Raw genomic sequence first — 18,340 nt, 5'->3', positions numbered from 1 at the left:
GTATTCAAGAATTATTGACTTAAACAATTGTATTTGTCTTGCTGATAAGTTACTTTTAACTTGTCTTATATCAAGAAGGGATGCATCGATTGGGGCCCGTATCGATATGCAATATAAATATTGCAGTTATGTACGTTAACTGATATTTGCAGATATTGTAGATATTATATATATATATTTTTATCATTTGACTGTTTATTAGTATTTTTCACATTTGCTTACATACACAATGTACATGAACACTTCACATTCTACATAACATAAAACTTTCGCTTGGGAGCTATTCTTCTATTTCATCTTTGTCCCATCTAGTTTGTCTAGTTCTTCATTTTTTGTCGCTGTTTTTTGTCTTGAATGTTGTCCATTTCATCCACTTTTCTTCCATTTGTGTTTGCTGAAGTCTTATATATTATATATATTTTACCACCCTTTCAACACCTTGAAAAAAATCACACAACTGCTTTTCTGCTCCAGTTAAACTCCCCACAATCCTTTGCTGCGACACTGTCACTGTCACATGACTAAACAAATGTCACATGACCGACCTACTTCCCTGCTCCTCCAGAAACAAATGGCAACAAAGTGGAAATAAATATCAGTTGTTATCAACCCAATTTTATTTATTGGACCAACACATTAAAAAAATTACTAATATTGGCCGATACCAACGTTGGTGCCGATATATTATGCATCTCTACTTTCTAATTCAAATATTTTAATACACTTGACATTAGGTGAAAAATACTTAGTTTAAGAGTTTGTGTTTTGCAGCAAAAAAATAATAATTTTCCCTTAATTTGGAGCTGTTATTAAATTAGTGTCTCGTGTTATGTAACGAATTGTGTTTCTCTCAGACGGGAGACGGCGTGAATGATGCCCCGGCCTTGAAGAAGGCAGAAATCGGCATCGCCATGGGCTCCGGCACGGCAGTGGCTAAGTCTGCGTCTGAGATGGTGCTGTCCGACGATAACTTCTCCACCATCGTGGCTGCAGTGGAGGAAGGCCGGGCCATCTACAACAACATGAAGCAGTTCATCAGATACCTCATCTCCTCCAACGTGGGAGAAGTCGTGTGGTGAGGCTGAAACCTGAAAAACTCCACATAGGGCTTGGCGCCGCATCCATTTCACTCAATTTTTGGTTGTTGAAGATCGAATTTTCGGAAAATCTGGATTTGTTCTTCTGGCAATAGTGTCCAGAGAGGGACGCCATTTGTTTTTAAGCCGCACCGCCCGGCCCTATCTCCACATGAGGCCGTCTCCGTCTCCCTGTCCTCACCTGACCTGCTTTGTCTCCGCAGCATCTTCCTGACAGCCATCCTGGGTCTCCCCGAAGCGCTGATCCCCGTCCAGCTGCTGTGGGTGAATCTGGTGACCGACGGGCTTCCTGCCACCGCCCTGGGCTTCAACCCCCCAGACCTGGACATCATGGACAAACCGCCCCGTAACCCAAAGGAGCCGCTCATCTCTGGCTGGCTCTTCTTCAGATACCTCGCCATTGGAGGTAACGTTACGTCTGAGACGATGAGAAATGGATTCATACGGCTCATTTTGTTGTACTTGTTTTATTTTTTACCTTGATTTATAATTTTCCTTTAGGATATGTGGGCCTTGGAACAGTGAGCGCAGCCACATGGTGGTACCTGTTTGATGAAGAGGGCCCTCAGGTGTCTTTCTACCAGCTGGTGAGCTCAGCCTGTTTTTACAGGTTTTTGCCCAACGCAGCAAACCTCTGATCTCTGAATCTCCAGCCATGTTTTCTCATTGAACCTCTCTTTTCTTCTCCCTTCGCACACAGCGACACTTCATGCAGTGCACAGAGGACAACCCGATGTTCAAGGACATCGACTGCGAGGTGTTTGAGTCCCGCTACCCCACCACCATGGCGCTGTCGGTGCTGGTCACTATCGAAATGTTCAACGCCCTCAACAGGTCAGTGGCTGTCTGATGTAGAGGCCGAGCAGACGGGCGCTGAATGTCAGGGCTGTCAGATTGTTATTAAAGGGATCAGACACTGTTATCCAGCGACACAACAAGCCCTTTGAACGAGGGATTCGGCTACAGTGTGGATAACAACAGCACTGACAGCTCTTTACTGTTTCTCCTTATAAAAACTGGTGTTACTTAACTTAAGGAAGCAGGATAGATGGATTTTTGGAGGTAGGATTTGTGCATTTGATCAGATTTGTGTTACAATTTTGATATGTAACACAATCAAACTATTTGACTATTAGATGTTATGACAATTGTGATTTTTACACCTTAAGTGTTGGGAGGGGGGGAAATGACAATAAAATAAAAAGTGAAACAGATGTAGTCTAATTTCAAACTCAACAATGCCTAATGATCAAGTTAGCATGAACTGAAATAATTGGGGATGCAGCAATTTGAACATTTGGGCCAACATCTATAACCGTGAAATCTTAAAAAGTCTTAAAATTCCATAAATTTATGTATCTATCATTGCAGCCTTAAAATGTCTTAAATTTGTTTAAGAAAGTTAATTTGGCTATAAATATTTCAGTCACAAGGCTTAAATTTTATAATGAAGATACACTGTATATCTTTAAAATAAATAAAACATTTGATTTTCTTTTGAACATTTTTAGATGCGCATAGATAAATTTAAGATACCAGGTCTTAAATTTAATTCATAATAGTCTTAAGTGGTAAATTTGAGTTGGTGAAACCTGCAGAAACCCTGATTAATATTGCTATTATAGCCAATAAATTATATTTACCCATTCAACACAGTGAACCAAACAAATACCACCTGGCTGGCCCTAGCTAACTGTTAGCTTCAAGTTAGCTGTTTTGTGGTAGACAAAGAAATGACTGTAGAACCGCGCCTCATAGTTGTGCGTGTTACTTCTTAGAACGATGTTAGCTCTTTTTTTTTTTTCTGTCTTGGCAGTTTGTCTGAGAACCAGTCCCTGCTCAGGATGCCTCCCTGGGTCAATATTTGGCTGCTGGGAGCCATCATCCTGTCTCTGTCCCTCCACTTCCTGATCCTGTACGTCGAGCCTCTGCCGGTGAGTACCCAGGACGCCCGATCAGTATGTGGGTTGTGCTTTACCCCTGCACCACCACAGCACCCCTGTATTATTAAATGTTAAAAACTGACCAACAAAACTATTCAATATTTTGAGGTCTACTAGGGGTGGCCATTTATCATATTGTTTATCATTTTTTGGGATAAATTTAATACTATGACAAGAATCTGAATTTGTCACTGTCATAACATAGTCCAGTTAATGATGTTTAAAACCCCCAAAAAACTGTCTGAATTGGTGTTATGCAGTTACCTTAAAAAAAAAAAGGTTTAAATAGTTCTTATCGTCACCTTTATCGTTATCACAACAATTCCAAAAAGAATTGTGATAAAACTTTTAAGTCCCCATTGTTCGGCCGCAGGTCGTACAGTTTCATTTTAAATATTTCTGAATGGGTTTTCTTTGCCCCTCAGCTGATCTTCCAGGTGACCCCTTTGCGCTGGTCCCAGTGGATCATGGTCCTAAAGATTTCCATTCCTGTCATCCTCCTGGACGAAGCACTGAAATATATGTCCAGGAACCATTTAGAAGGTAAGCTGGGGTCCAAGTGTAGAAAAACCCACTTCATGAATTTCAGTTTTTATTAAACTGGTTCTGTTTTGTTTCTTTTTTCTCTAATGTTCAGCAGCTTTTTCCACATTTCTGATCCTTTTGTCCTGCTTCTTTCTCCCCCTGCTTTCCGTATCAGCATAAATTTTTATCTCACCTTCTGTGAAAAGGTACCGCAGCTTTATTTCCTCCTTCCTCTCTTTCTTCTCTGCTTTAGAACCGGACTAACATAAACAGCCTATTTCATTCTCTAAACCATGTTTTCTTTCTTTTTTGTGTTTCCCCGGCAGATGACGAGGAGAAGAAATATCGGCGGAGATGGCAGCAGAACTAAGACCTCTCCCTTGTCGCATTCGCATAGTTAGACACACACACACACAGCTACACTCTCCCTTTTTATGAGCTAGGAACCTTTTCTCTCCCCGGCCCTCGTTCCCCCCCACCCCCGCATGTCCAAACACGGCGCCGCTGAAAAAAACGACCTGAGAGAAACGGAGAGAGGGTTTATGTTCCGGCTCGGTACGAGTGTTTAGGGGGTTGCGTGTGTCCGAGTGTGTGCTTGCAAATGCACGACTTTTCTTTTTTTAGCTGCGAGGATGAGAAACGACTGCAGAAAAAAAACAGCAAGAAAAGAAAGAGGATAAAACGGCCTTGGGCTTCTTAACACCATTTCTGCTCATTTGCTCTTTTTCACTGTACAGTACAAACAGAGAGGTGCAGAAATTATCTTGAGGGAGGGAAAGGGGTTTTGTGTGGAGGGGGGAGGAGGGGAACTTCATACTAATTCAACACAGAGTCTGAAAGAGAGGTAGAGAGACTATACACATAGAGAGAAAAGACGAGGAGAGGCAGGACCTGGAGGTTGAGTGTGCGTGGGAGAGCCACCGTGTTCATGTCCCGCAGCCCGCCGCTGCCACCACCCACACAGCTGCAGGAGCACGGTCTCATCAACAACTCCCAGTTCGTCTTCGCCGTTTGTGTGTACGCTTCAAGCAAACTCTTCCTAGGGTTCCCCTCGTCTACATCCTCTCTCTCTCTCTCTCTTTCTCTTTCTTATGCTCTGTTTGAGGAGGCAGCTTTGAGCCTCAGGTTGGGGTCCATTTTTGGGTGGCTGGGGTTGGGGTCAAAGGTGTGAATAGCTTTATGCTGCTTTAGCTGCTTCTATCAGCTCTTGACTCGAGGAGCTGAGGTCAGCCGACGCGCCGGGCAAAACGGAACGATCCCCAGCAAAGCTAAATTTAAAAAATACAAGTCCTAGCCTTAAATCTGCTTCATTAAAATCATCCACACAACGTCCGTCCGTCTGTCCGTAAACATTTTCACAGCTGCCAAACTGACTCTTCTACATTAAAAACAGGAAGAAATAGACCATCAGGTTAGCAGAGGAGCTAAGTGTGTTAGCCTTTGATATCGATTAGCTTAGCTGAAGAGGCACTAATCAGACTTTTGTGCCAGATGTTTGACGTCTGGGTTTGTTTGTAAAGCTTTACCTACCAAAACCAAAATTTCCCAGTTCAAATTTCTGTTCAACAAAAAGATATAGGGTGTTCAGTTCTAGCTAGCTTTATTCTAGTTTATATTAGAAATGGAGGTGACATCGCTGACTACAGATGTTTTAAAACAAAGACAAACTCATTAAATAGCTAACATTGACAAACTCATTACAAAGCTAACATTTTCCATATTTCGTTAGCGGCTATCATAGCTAGCTTGTGTGTGTTATAGAGAAGCTGAACCCTGACGTCCAAAATTTTGTATCTTCCATGACAGCTACAAGTGGAAAGCAAAGCAAATATAAAAATGGAAAAACTTCAACATATTCTGCTCAGGATTCTTGTTTTCTGCTGAAAGTCTTGCTCTCGAGTCGACATTTTTGAATTTCCAACAAGACTGGTAATTCAAGTCTTGTTGACTTGAATTACCAGTTCAACAAGAACTGGTGCCAGTGGGATGGGAATTGGGCAGTTTCAGTCACCAGACAATTTTCTCCTCAGTTCATCTGTAGTTTAAGTGAACAAATAACTCTGCAGGCGATCATAAGCTGTAAGAATAAGATCTCACCAAAGAGATAAAACATTAACGTTTTGCTGCAAGCTTTCTCCTCTGCAGCTTTATTGAGATAAATTAGTCTTATGTGAAAAAAATCTAAATATACCCCATTTTTTTATGAGTTAAACTGATTGAATGTCTCCACTTTGCACTATGTGAAGCGTCCGTGTCTTATAAAGCCCACTGCACATCCAAAATAATGATGTGGCCCTAATGAATGTGTCGCCATGGAGCTTTTCCCCCCTCCTCGCTGTGAGCGAATGAACGTCCGCTCGCCCCGCGTTCTGCTTCCTCAGCTCCGCTCGCTCTCTCAGCGCTTTTGCGGTTTACTCACAGATTTTTTTTTTTTTTTTTTTTTTTTAAAAGACTAGACAATGTATTTGACTGAATGAACCGACGTGGAATGGTGGGTGGGAGTGGGGTTGATGTGTGTTTTTAAGTCTTGCTTTTGCAGGAGTTTGTTTTGGGGAGGGGGCAGAGGGTCTCGGTGCTCTGTGGGTGGGGCTGTTTCTCAGGGGAGGGTCTTGTTTCTTTGTTAAGGTAGAGAACGCACATTTAAAAACTAGAACGTCAGTCGGGTGCTGATTGAATACCCATCCACACGGCGTCGGGTCCCCAGTTTTGATCACACTGCAACGTCACTGAACCTGACCCAAGCATTTTTGGTCGAGTTTCTCCTGTAAATATCTCAGTTTACTTTTAAATGAGACAAAACTAACTTACAAGTAAATTTTCAACATGATATAGAAATTTGTCTTAAGTCATTAATTAATATTGATGAAAAAGTGTTTAGCTGTTAAGTGAAATAATCTGCCACTGGCAGGTTAATTCACTTATAAGTAGTACTTTTTCAACAATATCAAGGTAATATTGACTTGTAATGAGTTCTTATTTCTTGCTGAAAATTTACTTGTAAGTTTGTTTTGTCTTATTTCAAGTGTACTAAGATATTTGTACTACAGACTAGATCAAAAATACTTCTGCTTCTGTAACAAATAAATTAACAAGATGCTCTTTTCTTGGTCACGACTTGAACATTTTTGGTAAATTCGACATTGGAAAGCTAAACATTAACTAAACTGACCCGGTTGGACTCGGCGGAGTGTGTGGATCCTTTTCTTTTTCTTTTTGTTGTTGCTTCCGGTCCTGAATGCCTCTTCTTATCAGTGGGACGTTTCGAACTGGAGGGAATTCCCAATCCTGAGACACCAGTCTGCTGTTCCTCACTGTTTTGTCACTTGAGAATGTTCTTTAGTTTTTGTTGTTTTTTATCAACTCCAGGATGTTCCCAGCTTGTCGTGTTCGCCTGGGATCACTCTTAAAAACCTAAGGGGATCGGTTTAATGCAGAAAACGGCCAAGCGAACTGAGTTAATAATGACGCAGCATTAAAAGGGTAAACCTATTCTTTAATTTCTTAGTAAAAGCCACCTTGGTTTACCCCTTGAATGATGCGCCCTCTGTCCTTACCAGCGGACCACCCCACACCCACCCAGGTCCCCAGGTCTCCACACTGCAAAAACTCAAAATCTTGCAATCTTTTTTTTGTTTCTAGTGCAAATATAGTACACTTGAAATAAGACAAAACTAACTCACAAATAACTTTTCAGCAAAACATAGGAGCTTCTTTTCTGTCAATAAATCCTTAAAATGGATGAAAATACTAGTTCCACTGGCAGATTATTTCACATGTAACTTGGGGGGGAAAACCTCTTTTTATAAGTGAAATAATCTGCCACTAGAACTAATACTTTTTAAAATCTATGTTCAAGAGTTATTGACTTAAACGAGCTACTATGTTTTGCTGAAAAGTTACTTTTAAGTTGTTATTTCAAATGCACTTTCCGACGCTCTAGAAACCAAACTAAAAGTTCCTGGTAAGATTTTGAGTTTTTGCAGTGCAGGTCTCTGACATGCTGGCACTTTGGGTCTGTATAGCATTGTTATTTACTACTGAATCCTCCATTCTGTATAGGTGAGAAGAATACGATCGCATGGAACCTTGTTACTGTAACAATAACCTATACAGTATGTAATATTTAATTTTTCTGTTCTTACATCATACGTACCGCAGACAGACTTGCAAGAAAATGTTTTTTTTGTTTTGTTTTTTTAACGTCTCCGTTGAGCACATGGCTAAGGATCTGTTTTTTGTTTTGTTTTTTTCATGTGTGCTTACAATACAAGGTCATTTCCTCACTGTTTTTGTTTGGTTTTTACAGTTACTGTCTTTTTTTCCCCCTTTTTTTGTCTTTACTGTAGAGAAAAAAAAAAAAAAGCAAAGATATGAAATTAAGATAGAGAAGAATAGTGCTTATGTTTGTTAGTGGCAATAACGTGGATCATTTCAGCGAGGGCTATCTGGTGTGGGAACGCTCACCAAGCTGCTCACGAGCCGTGTCTGGTTTACACCGAGCGCCGAGCAGCGATGAAGTCCTGATGTTTTATGACTGTACATTGTTGGTGAGGAACCGGGCTCTGGAGAACCGCCGCACTCTTTACCCGTAACTCGTTGTACGGCACTTCCGCTTTAAGTCCCGACTTCGGTGTGAAAACCGGAAAGGTGTCAAGAACAATCCGGCTGTGTCTAATTTTTCCCGATTGGACGGGCGAGGCGTCTCCAGAGCCTGAGTTTCACCTCTGAGAAATTAAAAAAAAAAAACAAAGGATTCTCTGTGTTGCCTTGTTAATATTAATTGTGGACACATAATTTTATAAACAACAGAGATGTGGAAATAAAGATTATTTATCTTGTTATTTATTCAGAGGTTGTGTTCTTTGTCATACATATATATATATATATATATATATATATATATATATATATATATATATATATATATAAAGTTTTGGGGCTGATTAATCACAATTAATCAATTGTTGAAGTAGTTGTCAACTAATTTTAATTGATTAATCATTAACTGGTATACACAGACTCCAAAAATAGACCATTTGCTGAGAGAACAACATTCGCTTAAAATAATATTGCCTGTAAATATGTTACCCAGACATCCTCAGGTGGCCTATAGTTTGAGCTTCGCTCGGTTCAAATTCTGTAAATATAATATAAATCTCAAATTAAGCCCCTTTTGCTGTTCAATTATTAATCAGGTAATCAAAACAAAAAACGTACACAAAGTAGCGTATTACACTATTTATTTAAATCAGGACAATGTTACAATCAGTTCCACTTAACTTCATGAAAGAGTAACAAGGAGGTTTTTAATAATACAGATGCATTCAGTAAAATATGGATTTGTTTGTAATGTGACAGCATATTATTCAAAGGTCATGAAAATTCAAAGGCACTGCATGCTGTAAGGTGCTTGTCTTAGATTTTTCAGCATCTCTGCTTTACTTATGGAGAATATGAGCAAGTATGCTACGCCTTCTGAGTCCTTACATGCAGGGCATCTTTAAATTAAATTCCCTTTTGGATTAATGAAGTAGTTTTGAATGAAAATAAGGCTCATATTTAATACCCTGATAGCAGAAGCAACAAATGTGAGCCACTTTTCCTCTCCTGATTCCAGTGCTGTGATTAAAGTCTTAGCTCAAAGTAATTTCTCCTTCACATCTGTTGGAAACATGGCTAGCAGATGTTTCTTCCCGTCTGGAATATGCATGTCAGCATATCGTTACGGCAGAACCTGGGCGTCAAACTACCAACCCCTGACAGCTGAACAATCCGCTTTTCCCTTGAGTTCATGATGCTGCCTCAGTGATCTAAACAAATTAACATTTAGCATAACTAATTGGTTTAAAGCGTTTGTATTTATAGTTTAGCTCTGAAGGTGGGTGAAGTTATTCATGCTGATGAACACACTCTGAAATAAAGTAGGTAGTAAATAACCAGGAATACAGTATGTCACTGAACTTTACAGGATTTGTATGGGGGCGGGGGGCCAAATTATTAAAAACCTTTAAAAAAAAGTTCACTAAAGAGGCAGCATTATGTCAAACTTTATTGAAACTTACATCGTGTTATATTGTTGCTTGGATTCCGTCATGCGTTTGAGAAATCGTTTAATCTCCCGTGGCAACCATTCAGATGAACTAAACGCGTCTGCTGCTTTGAGGTGCAGATCTCAAGCTCGCAAACTTCTGCATTACAGAACGCGACCCCCACTCAGCTCCTTCAGACTAGCTAGCGGCAATTTAGCAAACACCTTGTGGAATTGCGCGTCTGCTGAGCTCGTCATACTAACTACTTTTCAGTGTAACGCACTTAAGAATGTTGTTGAAGGAATAATAGAGGAGCACTATAGTGAGTACTTCCTGAAGGTGGAGTGTCAGAAAGAGCAGGATTTTCTTCTAGAGACAGAAGTCTAATTTGAAGGTGTCAAATGACAGTCAAATTTTCTTTTAAGTCATTTATTTACAGCATTTTTATAACAACTGAAGCCAACATAGTTACTTGACCTCTGTTTTTCTCATACAAGTGAGCAATTAATTTTTCTTTTCTAACAGAAGCTGAGCCATGAGAGGTGACTTTAATCTTAAATAATCATTAGTTACAGTGATTTAAAATCATACTTTGTATGTGAGAGAAAATTAAAGAATGCCGGACACATTTTCATGTTGGTTTGGCACGCTAAAAAACCCCAACAAAAAACAACTGAAGCTCAGTACCGGTGTTCCTCCAGCAGAGGGAGATGTTTACCGCAGTCCATCCTTCTGTGATGCCACACAGTGATTGCTGCTGTCAGTATGTTTATTATGAGCTGATTATTGTCCCAAAATAGAAAAAGTGTGCTGATTAAGCCGCAGCTGTGTCCTGCAGTAACAATATAACCAGCAGGGGGCAGCTGAGCCATTTCTTGTCACTTCAGGTTAATTGACATCTTAATAAAATCCAGTCACATGCTCACACAGTTGTCTGACTACCAATTACCACGTGGCTAATGCTGTGTCAGGATCCCACATGAGAAAATGACACGCTGTCACATCCTCCCAGAGGAGAGAGGTTTCACAGAAAGAAGCGGGGCCCTCTGGGGGGCCCGCAGACGGAGTAGAAGCTCTCTGTGGTGTTGGGCTGTTATTTCCACACCGAACCTCACAGGGACGCTGGATTTGGGACGCCAGCGGGGGACGCCGTCCCAGCAAAATATACACGCAGACTAATGACAGCAGCTGAGACAACTAGAGGACAGAGCTAATATTCCCTGAGAGCCAGACTCTTTATGAGCCCTGGACTTTCTCTGATTTACACCTCAGTGGAAGTTTCTGTCTGATAGAGCAGTAGAGAGCAGTGCCTCATTGTGAAGCAGAAAGGGAATTATATAGAGAAAAATCTGAAAAGTGCGGTGTGTGTTTGTTTTCAGCCCCCTCTACTCCGATGACAAAAAAAATGACTTACTCTAATTCTTTGAAGCTGAAGGGCCTCTAATCTTTTTCTCCCTCCACCAATTCTCTAGCAGGTTCAATTCAGAACTTTGACCGACACTGCTACAAAACGTAAATGTATATATACATATATACTGTATATATATATATAAACTAATTTATTTTAATCCTAAATCTACAAGGAGTTTGAACATAAATACTCTTAAAATCTTAACTTGACATAATTTCCTCTTGACACTTTTGCACTACTTTTTGTTGGAGTGTCAAGTTGGGAATCAACATCTCAATAAAATACTTGATGTTTAGGCTGTGAAGTACTAAAATGAACCTTTCTGCACTGCATTTCATAATGACGTGAAAAGAACATCTGCAAGCTGAAATGATGCAGCTGAAATGACCCAGATCAACATTCATTTTGTTTCATTAAGCCTGCTATTAACTCTTCTTCTTCTAACTCGGCCTTAAATCCTTCAGGGGTATATTTTCTCCACATCTAAATTGAATCTGTCAGATTTGCTAATGAAACATACATAAAAAAAAAAAAAACACTGAGGGGATACTTTTAGCTGAGAAGAGGGAAAGCTGAAATTAGATGGAAGTTTTCTTGGAATGTTTTAAACACTTTTCTTATCTGGGCCAGACATTAGAACAGGCTTACAACGGCACCAGCCCAGGAGCAAAAGTTTCCATTTGCTTAGTTATTTTATGTATTAATGAATGTGTATTTTGCAAAAATTGTACTTTATATAAAACTTACAGGCCCAAATTAAGTGAGATGTGTTTTTATTAATGGCTAGGAGACGTGTTCAGCCTAGCCTGCATCACTCAGTCACTTATTTCCATATTTTGAGCCACATGAAAAAGAAAACACATATTACACCCATCTGTAGGTAAGAAAGGAAAAAAAGAAAAACTATGCATCCAATTATGCATAAATACATACAGTGAGGACAAGAAAACATTGAGTCATCCAATTCATGTTTTATGTAATAATTCAGTATTTAGACATAGAAAAGAATGCCTTTAGCTCAAAAAGGTGTGGGAATGACAAATTTATCTACTCCCATTCCCTATTCATATATTTAAATAGTGTGGTCGCCACTCTAATTAATGATTGAGTAATAATTTTGTGTCACATTTCATACCTGCTGATGTAAAGGATGACATATTAATGAACTGTAGTTTCCATTAATAAAATCATTTTTCTTTTGCTGACTGGGCACCAAAACCGACTCCAACCCAGGGACCCACAGCCTTGTAAATCCGGCCCTGTCTCCAACATGTTGTTTTTTTCTAAAACTGACTGCAGCTTTCTCTTTCTTTCTCTCTCTCTCTCTCGCTCTCTTACACATCTCCTTTTTAGATAACTTTCCTTCCTTGAGCTGGACATCTTTGATAATGATCTGGCTACGCAGCATGCCTCTCTGGTCCCACGGGGCCCCACTCAGCATGCTCATACATGGCTGTGTTTCGAACGGCTTCCACCACGTCTCCTTACGAAAACAAACCAGTTCTGCTTACAGCGCACCAGGCTCTGAGAGGACCAGCGTTCAAACCACCTGGGGGGTCGAGACAGGAGGCAACTTTAACTGGGTTGTTGTGCTGTGAGGACGGACTCTCCGCCTGGTGTGCTGCGAGGCTGAGGCTGTTGCCAAGGAACTGAATGAACTTGCTATGAACTTTTAACACGTCCTCGCCAGAGATGGGAAAGTGGTCCTGCAAGCCACGGCTCATGTCGGCCAACTGCTTTGGTGTTAAAGATGAAAAATCGACTAATATAATGGAGAGTTATCGCAGAATGCCGGCTCGTCACGTTGGAGAAAATGGTGGAGTTTTGTGTCATTTAACAGTTTTATTCAAAGAGCAATTGGCTGAAACTAACGAGGTCTAGACTCGCTCCGTAAGTGGTAAATAGCTTCACTAAGCAGAGCAGAAGCAGAAGTACAAATTAAGTGTGAATAAAGGGTGTTGGTGTGTAAGGGAGGTGTTACCGGTGGAGGTTTTCTTGTTAGCGAAAAGTCAGAGGCTTTGAAGGTAAAGGACATCTCTGCTCTGATTGTGTTTGCGACCATAAAACTAGTCTGGACTATGAATAAATGTAGCTTTGGAATGGCACTGCCAGACAACGCAGTAACCAAAAAGGAGCCTAACTCTGTTTATGTCAATGATTTTTATCCTGTTTAGTTTATGCCTTGATATTAGAAGCTTGGCGAACCTCTGTTTCTCTTATATTCCTACAAAAGCTGCTACATAGTGTTAAAGGGGCAGCATTATGCCGTTTTATAGCACAATTATGTAACTATATACCGTCAGTTGTTATAAAAAGGCTGTATGTATCAAATATGACTTAAAATAAATTCGTCTTAGTAATTTAAGGCCTTGAAATTGGGCCTTTGTCTCTTTAAATTCTCCTGCTGTTTCTGAATCTCCGCCATCAGAAAGCCATCACAACATGGCTCCTCTGTTAACCCTTTAACAGTGTTTTTACCAGCATTTCATTGCGATGTAGCTCGTAAAATGAGCTCAGCAGATGCGCAGTACCACCAGGTTTGCTAATTACTGCTGGCTAGTCTGAGGGAGCTGAGTTTGTGTTTTTCAGAGAACATGGCGCCCATGTTATCTCATTTAATGCAGGCGGATTAAAAGTCAACATCTGGGAAGCAGAAGCAGTTTCGCTGAACCGCCGATCATGGATAGCAATGCTGTTCCTTTAAGCAGCGGATTCGTCTAAAAGACAATTTGATCATAAATCCCTGACATGACCAGACACTGTTCGGGTCAAAGTCTTAACTCAAAATCAGTTGCTCTTCACTCGTTTACTGACAGTAAGTTAAAAAGTGGCTGATTGAAATGTGATGGTCAAATAGTGGATTTTGTGAGATTTCATCCCATACAGCTTTCACCCAAAGTGATGATCAGAAACCAACACTTAAACTGGAAGTATGGGAAAAAAAAACATCCAGGAAGCAGTTGGAAACATTCCAGGTACTGTGGATGATACCAGGAAAAGTAGCGCATGCTCTTCGGAACAACAGCTTAATTAACATGCAATTAAAGTGTTCTGAGTCAGGGGCGGGGATTCTGAGAATGGAGCATCTCTGAGCTTTTATTTTTTTTATTTAGAGGATGATTCACAACAAGGGCCCCGCACGGCAACTTTGAGATCGACTCCGTCATCGTGGGATCCATGCTCTGGTGGTTGAACAAGTGTAGGTCTGACAGAGGAGGGTGGGTATCATTTGTTTTGTCAGCGATCCACTGCAGCTGTCACACAGCTCAGACATGCTTGGTGAACCGACGACACACGCAGGAAGAGTTATCGCTACTAAGACGACAAGCACACATACGGGACGTCAGATGGGAATCAACAAAGATTTCATTGTGCCTTGTCACTGTGAGGAGCGACAAGATCAAGATATTTATGTTTTTAGTTCTTATATTTTTTTTTATACATGTCCATGCAGCCATACATTGTCTACACCAGAGGTTTGCCAGAGGCCTAAAAATACACTGCTCAAAAAAATAAAGGGAACACTTAAACAGGTGTTTAACGCTTAAAGTGTTCCCTTTATTTTTTTGAGCAGTATATATTATTTGTATTTTTAGTGCTTTTTTTCTGTTCTGAAAATTCAATAAAATCTAAATGTAAAATGTAAAAGACTAGTTTAACAGTATGCCGGTCTGAAGCATTTAGGTGATTTCTTGCTGGAGAAAAAAACAACAAAAAAAAAACAGTGTGATCGCTCAAACATTAAAAGACACGTCCCAGACTCTACAGGCCTCAGTTGACAGGTAAAAGGTCAAAGTTCAAAACAGGACATTTTGTTGTTTTTAAAAAGGATTGTAAGATGAAAGGCTTTTCTTTTTAAAGTAGTTTAAAACAAAAGTAGCAGCATTGTCTTACGTTTTCAAAGTAGCATCAGATGAAACCACAAAACTCTTAGCTGTCTGGTCATGATGCACTGCGCTGTGAAAACAAGAGAAAGGAAACCTCATATGAACTGTCAGCTGCCATTGTGTTGACCTGAACGTTTCTGTAGATCAAAGTAATCTAGAGAAAAGATATGAGGCCATCTGGCTGACGGCTGGAGCTCGGTTGAAACCGGGTCATCGAAAAGGACAAAGCTCTTACAAACCGCGTTATGTGTCAAAACTATTTACAGTAACTTGCAGAAGTATTTACAACCCTCAAACTTTTTTTTAAAATAATTTTTGTGCTAACTCCACTATTTACTCCTCCAGAGTAACCACATATCACATATTGGTAGGTTTGCATTTGTACATTTTGTAGTTCTTTGATGCAGCTGTAAGTTATGAACAATTTATAACGTAGGTGCTTATAATACTACAGCTCTAGACAAATCTAACCCTAACCCAACTTCACTTCATCCACCTTGCCTGCTGATTTTGGTCAGAAGGGCCGATGACACCATATAGCAACCTTGCTATATCGTAGACTGTGGCTACAATCCAGTAGCTTGTCATCATCAGCGTGTGAATGTGTACATGAATGGATTTCATGTAAAGCATCTGAAGCGCTATGTAAAAGTCTGATGTCATTTCATTTAATTAAAAATAAGGACAAAAATGTTTCTTTTAATTGTTACGGTTTCTGAGACCTAAGTTAGGAGTGTCAGAGTGAACAGGCTAGAAGACTTATATAGCGTGAAATTTACATCATACACAAAATAGTGCGTCATACTAATTGTGTACAATTATGTGCTGCTTTATCTAATAAAAAGCAGTGATTATTGTTGAAAAAAAACTGTAGGAGTTCAAGGCATTATATTAAAAGAAAATTAAAGAAATGACAGTAAACTATCATTTCTATAATTGATTGAATGAGTTGTTGAGAACCTAAACACATTGATTAGTTAAAGCCAGGTTTGTTATAACGGAGCCTAATTCCCGGTGCATTCGCGTTCTGCACCTTGCACACATTTCTGGGGGGTAATGATGTCCAGCTGGCTCAGCAGAGCTCAGTAATTGGGCTTTGATTCTCCTGGTTCTGCAGAACTAATCAGAACTTCATTGGAATCCTGGCTTACTGTAAATATCGCCGGGAGCTGGCCGCTAGGGGCGCTGGTTGCCCTAAACCCCACGTAGTCCAGTGTTTAATGGAGGCACGGTATGAAAGATTGGACTTCGTGGCACGTGCGGCATTAAAGCTTATTATGAAATTCAGCGCACGTGCTTGGTTAGACGGAAACCGAGCCGAGTTATTGCTGGACGCGAATCCTTGGTGCTTCACAGCAGCGCTCGTCTTCGGGTGATAACGCTGCGCGAAGTGGGCGGATTTTAGGACCCGCGGGTGGATTCCTGTTCGAATAATAAAAGTTGTGGGGATCAGTTCGCTTGCCGACGCGAGACAAAAGCAGCCGGACTCCATCAGAAAGTGTTCGTGGGTCACCCCCGCCCTCCCCGCCGGTGCTGTTCCGAACCTCTCCGCTGCGGCGGTGCAGCGGTGCAGCGACCAGACAAGCCGAGCGTAGCGATCCCTCCGCCTGCTTCACTCATACATGTAAACAGACGCAGGGAAAGGGGGGCGCGTAGGCTGCCGTGTCCGTGTTTTCCGGAAGAGAGGGCGTGAAGCATGGGACGCAGCTCCTGTCGGGAGCCGATCCTGCCACACACCTAGAGCTCCGAAGCCCGTCGGGTCATCCGCTGCCCAGCTCGGCTGTGAGGAGAGGCGCGGAGCATCCTAACGGGACATCCCTCCGGATCCCCTCCGGTGGAGAGCTTCCAGGATCCCGTTTGGAGGGGGTGAGTGAAACTTTTTTCTTTTTTTTTTAAATTCCCGGTGCATTCGCGTTCTGCACCTTGCACACATTTCTGGGGGGGTAATGAATGTAATGCGGTTGGCTCTCACTCACCGCACACACCGGGAAGAGGCGGGATGCTCGGCAGTTTGTACCCACTTTCTGCGCAGCGGAGTCCCGGAGGCTGCACCGGAACACATCATGCACGGTGTGGATCTGTGTCATGCACCTGGCATGAAGGGATCCTGCTGAATGTGTGTGTGTGTGTGTGTGGCTGGCAATAAAGGTACTGCTGAAATAATTTATAGATGTAAGCCCTGATGTACACATTTACGGGGCCTCCTGCGTGTAAACTCTGTGGTGTGCGCTTACTGTAACAAAGTGTTTTGTTTTTTCTTTGAGAAATAACTGTAAGCTACAGTGGACGATGCATTTGCATCACGCTGATGAGGCTGAAGCTTCATGTCCATCTCAACTGGGGCTCATCTAACCGGTTCTGCAGGTTTGATATATTCAGGGCTGCAGGGTGGTGCTCAGTCGTTCTGCAAAATGAAAGCAGAGCCAGCCTAAGGTATAAGCAAGATGAGCTGCTGCTTATGGGATCCATGTCAACAAGGGGTTTCCCCAAGGGGGGCAGGGGGGGGGGACCAGCCACGGACTAGTTTTTCTTTTGCTTCAGAGGTTTGGAAATGGCGAATTGGAATAAGTTTGACATTCCTTTCGATTTAAAAATGTGACCTATTTAACATTCATAAAGAACTGATGAACATAATTAGAATCATACAGAAGATTGTGCTAATAGTTTGAGAATTGTATTTGCCGTATCTGTCCAAAAACTGTCGAAAAGTAACTACAGACATTATTTTGGTTTGTTTTTACATGCAACCAATTTATGTTCCTGGCTAAAGTAAACTATTGTTTACCAGGCACAACAACTGCTAGACTCGATTAAGTTATTGTAAATAAAAAAAATCAAAGAACTTAACATTCAACACATTAACATGCTTGTTTCTACAGGAAGATGCTTAATTTTTCTGCATGCCTATAATAAGACATATTGAAGCAGAAGGTAATGCTGACAAAGCGATTCACCGGGGGAGTTTGAGTGGGTGGGGTGGGCTGAAGGAGGGGCAGCATTCATGGCTGACATGCAATGCATAACGCGTCTGTTCTGCTCCTCAGACCAGCGGAACCAGCAGAATGTGACATGATGCCTGCTCTCGCACACAGAAAACCAGCTTGGCAGGGTGACAACCTCCATCCCCCGAGGCCGTGCATCAATTGAGCTCAGCTGAGCTGCTCAGAGGCCGTGTTGCAACATTGCCGATGCGTTTGTGGCTGTCGGGCGTTCAGCCGCTCAACTTCCCTCTTTTGGACTCGTTAAATGCTTCGCCTTCAGTTTTTTTTTTTTTTTTTATGGGCCGTGAATGTCACGGACTGCACAGAGAGACGTAACGTGAAAAGGAAAAAAGAAAAAAAAGGATTTCTTGATGGGATTCCATGAACTTTAGACGGCTTTTCCAACTGGAACAATTTGGCAGCAAGTAAAGCGGCTTTTATTTTGTCCCGCTGGCCTTGTGCACGTT

General features: G+C 41.3%; 2 protein-coding genes across 4 annotated transcripts in view; both read left to right on the top strand.

The window, feature by feature from the left end:
* Positions 1-5,999, top strand: part of atp2a3 (ATPase sarcoplasmic/endoplasmic reticulum Ca2+ transporting 3) — a 53,887-nt gene extending 47,888 nt beyond the window's left edge. Inside the window, exons 15-22 of one of the 2 annotated variants that reach the window (XM_032575880.1) lie at positions 855-1,075; positions 1,301-1,503; positions 1,599-1,684; positions 1,798-1,931; positions 2,914-3,031; positions 3,466-3,583; positions 3,741-3,771; positions 3,892-5,999. In XM_032575880.1, the coding sequence (XP_032431771.1) occupies positions 855-1,075; positions 1,301-1,503; positions 1,599-1,684; positions 1,798-1,931; positions 2,914-3,031; positions 3,466-3,583; positions 3,741-3,745 (885 nt within the window). In that variant the 3' untranslated portion in view covers positions 3,746-3,771; positions 3,892-5,999. The remainder of the gene's footprint in view (positions 1-854; positions 1,076-1,300; positions 1,504-1,598; positions 1,685-1,797; positions 1,932-2,913; positions 3,032-3,465; positions 3,584-3,740; positions 3,772-3,891) is intronic. The other variant, XM_032575879.1, reaches the window with a different exon arrangement.
* A 10,108-nt stretch (positions 6,000-16,107) lies between these two features.
* camkk1a (calcium/calmodulin-dependent protein kinase kinase 1, alpha a) overlaps positions 16,108-18,340 on the top strand; it is a 63,191-nt gene continuing 60,958 nt past the window's right edge. For both annotated transcript variants that reach the window (XM_032575723.1, XM_032575722.1), the window contains exon 1: positions 16,108-16,758. The gene's annotated coding sequence lies outside the window, so the exon portion shown is untranslated. The remainder of the gene's footprint in view (positions 16,759-18,340) is intronic.

The sequence above is a fragment of the Xiphophorus hellerii genome, chromosome 11 (assembly GCF_003331165.1).
Source record: "Xiphophorus hellerii strain 12219 chromosome 11, Xiphophorus_hellerii-4.1, whole genome shotgun sequence".
NCBI lineage: Eukaryota > Metazoa > Chordata > Actinopteri > Cyprinodontiformes > Poeciliidae > Xiphophorus > Xiphophorus hellerii.
Note: the sequence above shows the minus strand (reverse complement) of the source record. Positions and strands in the feature narration are given on the sequence as shown.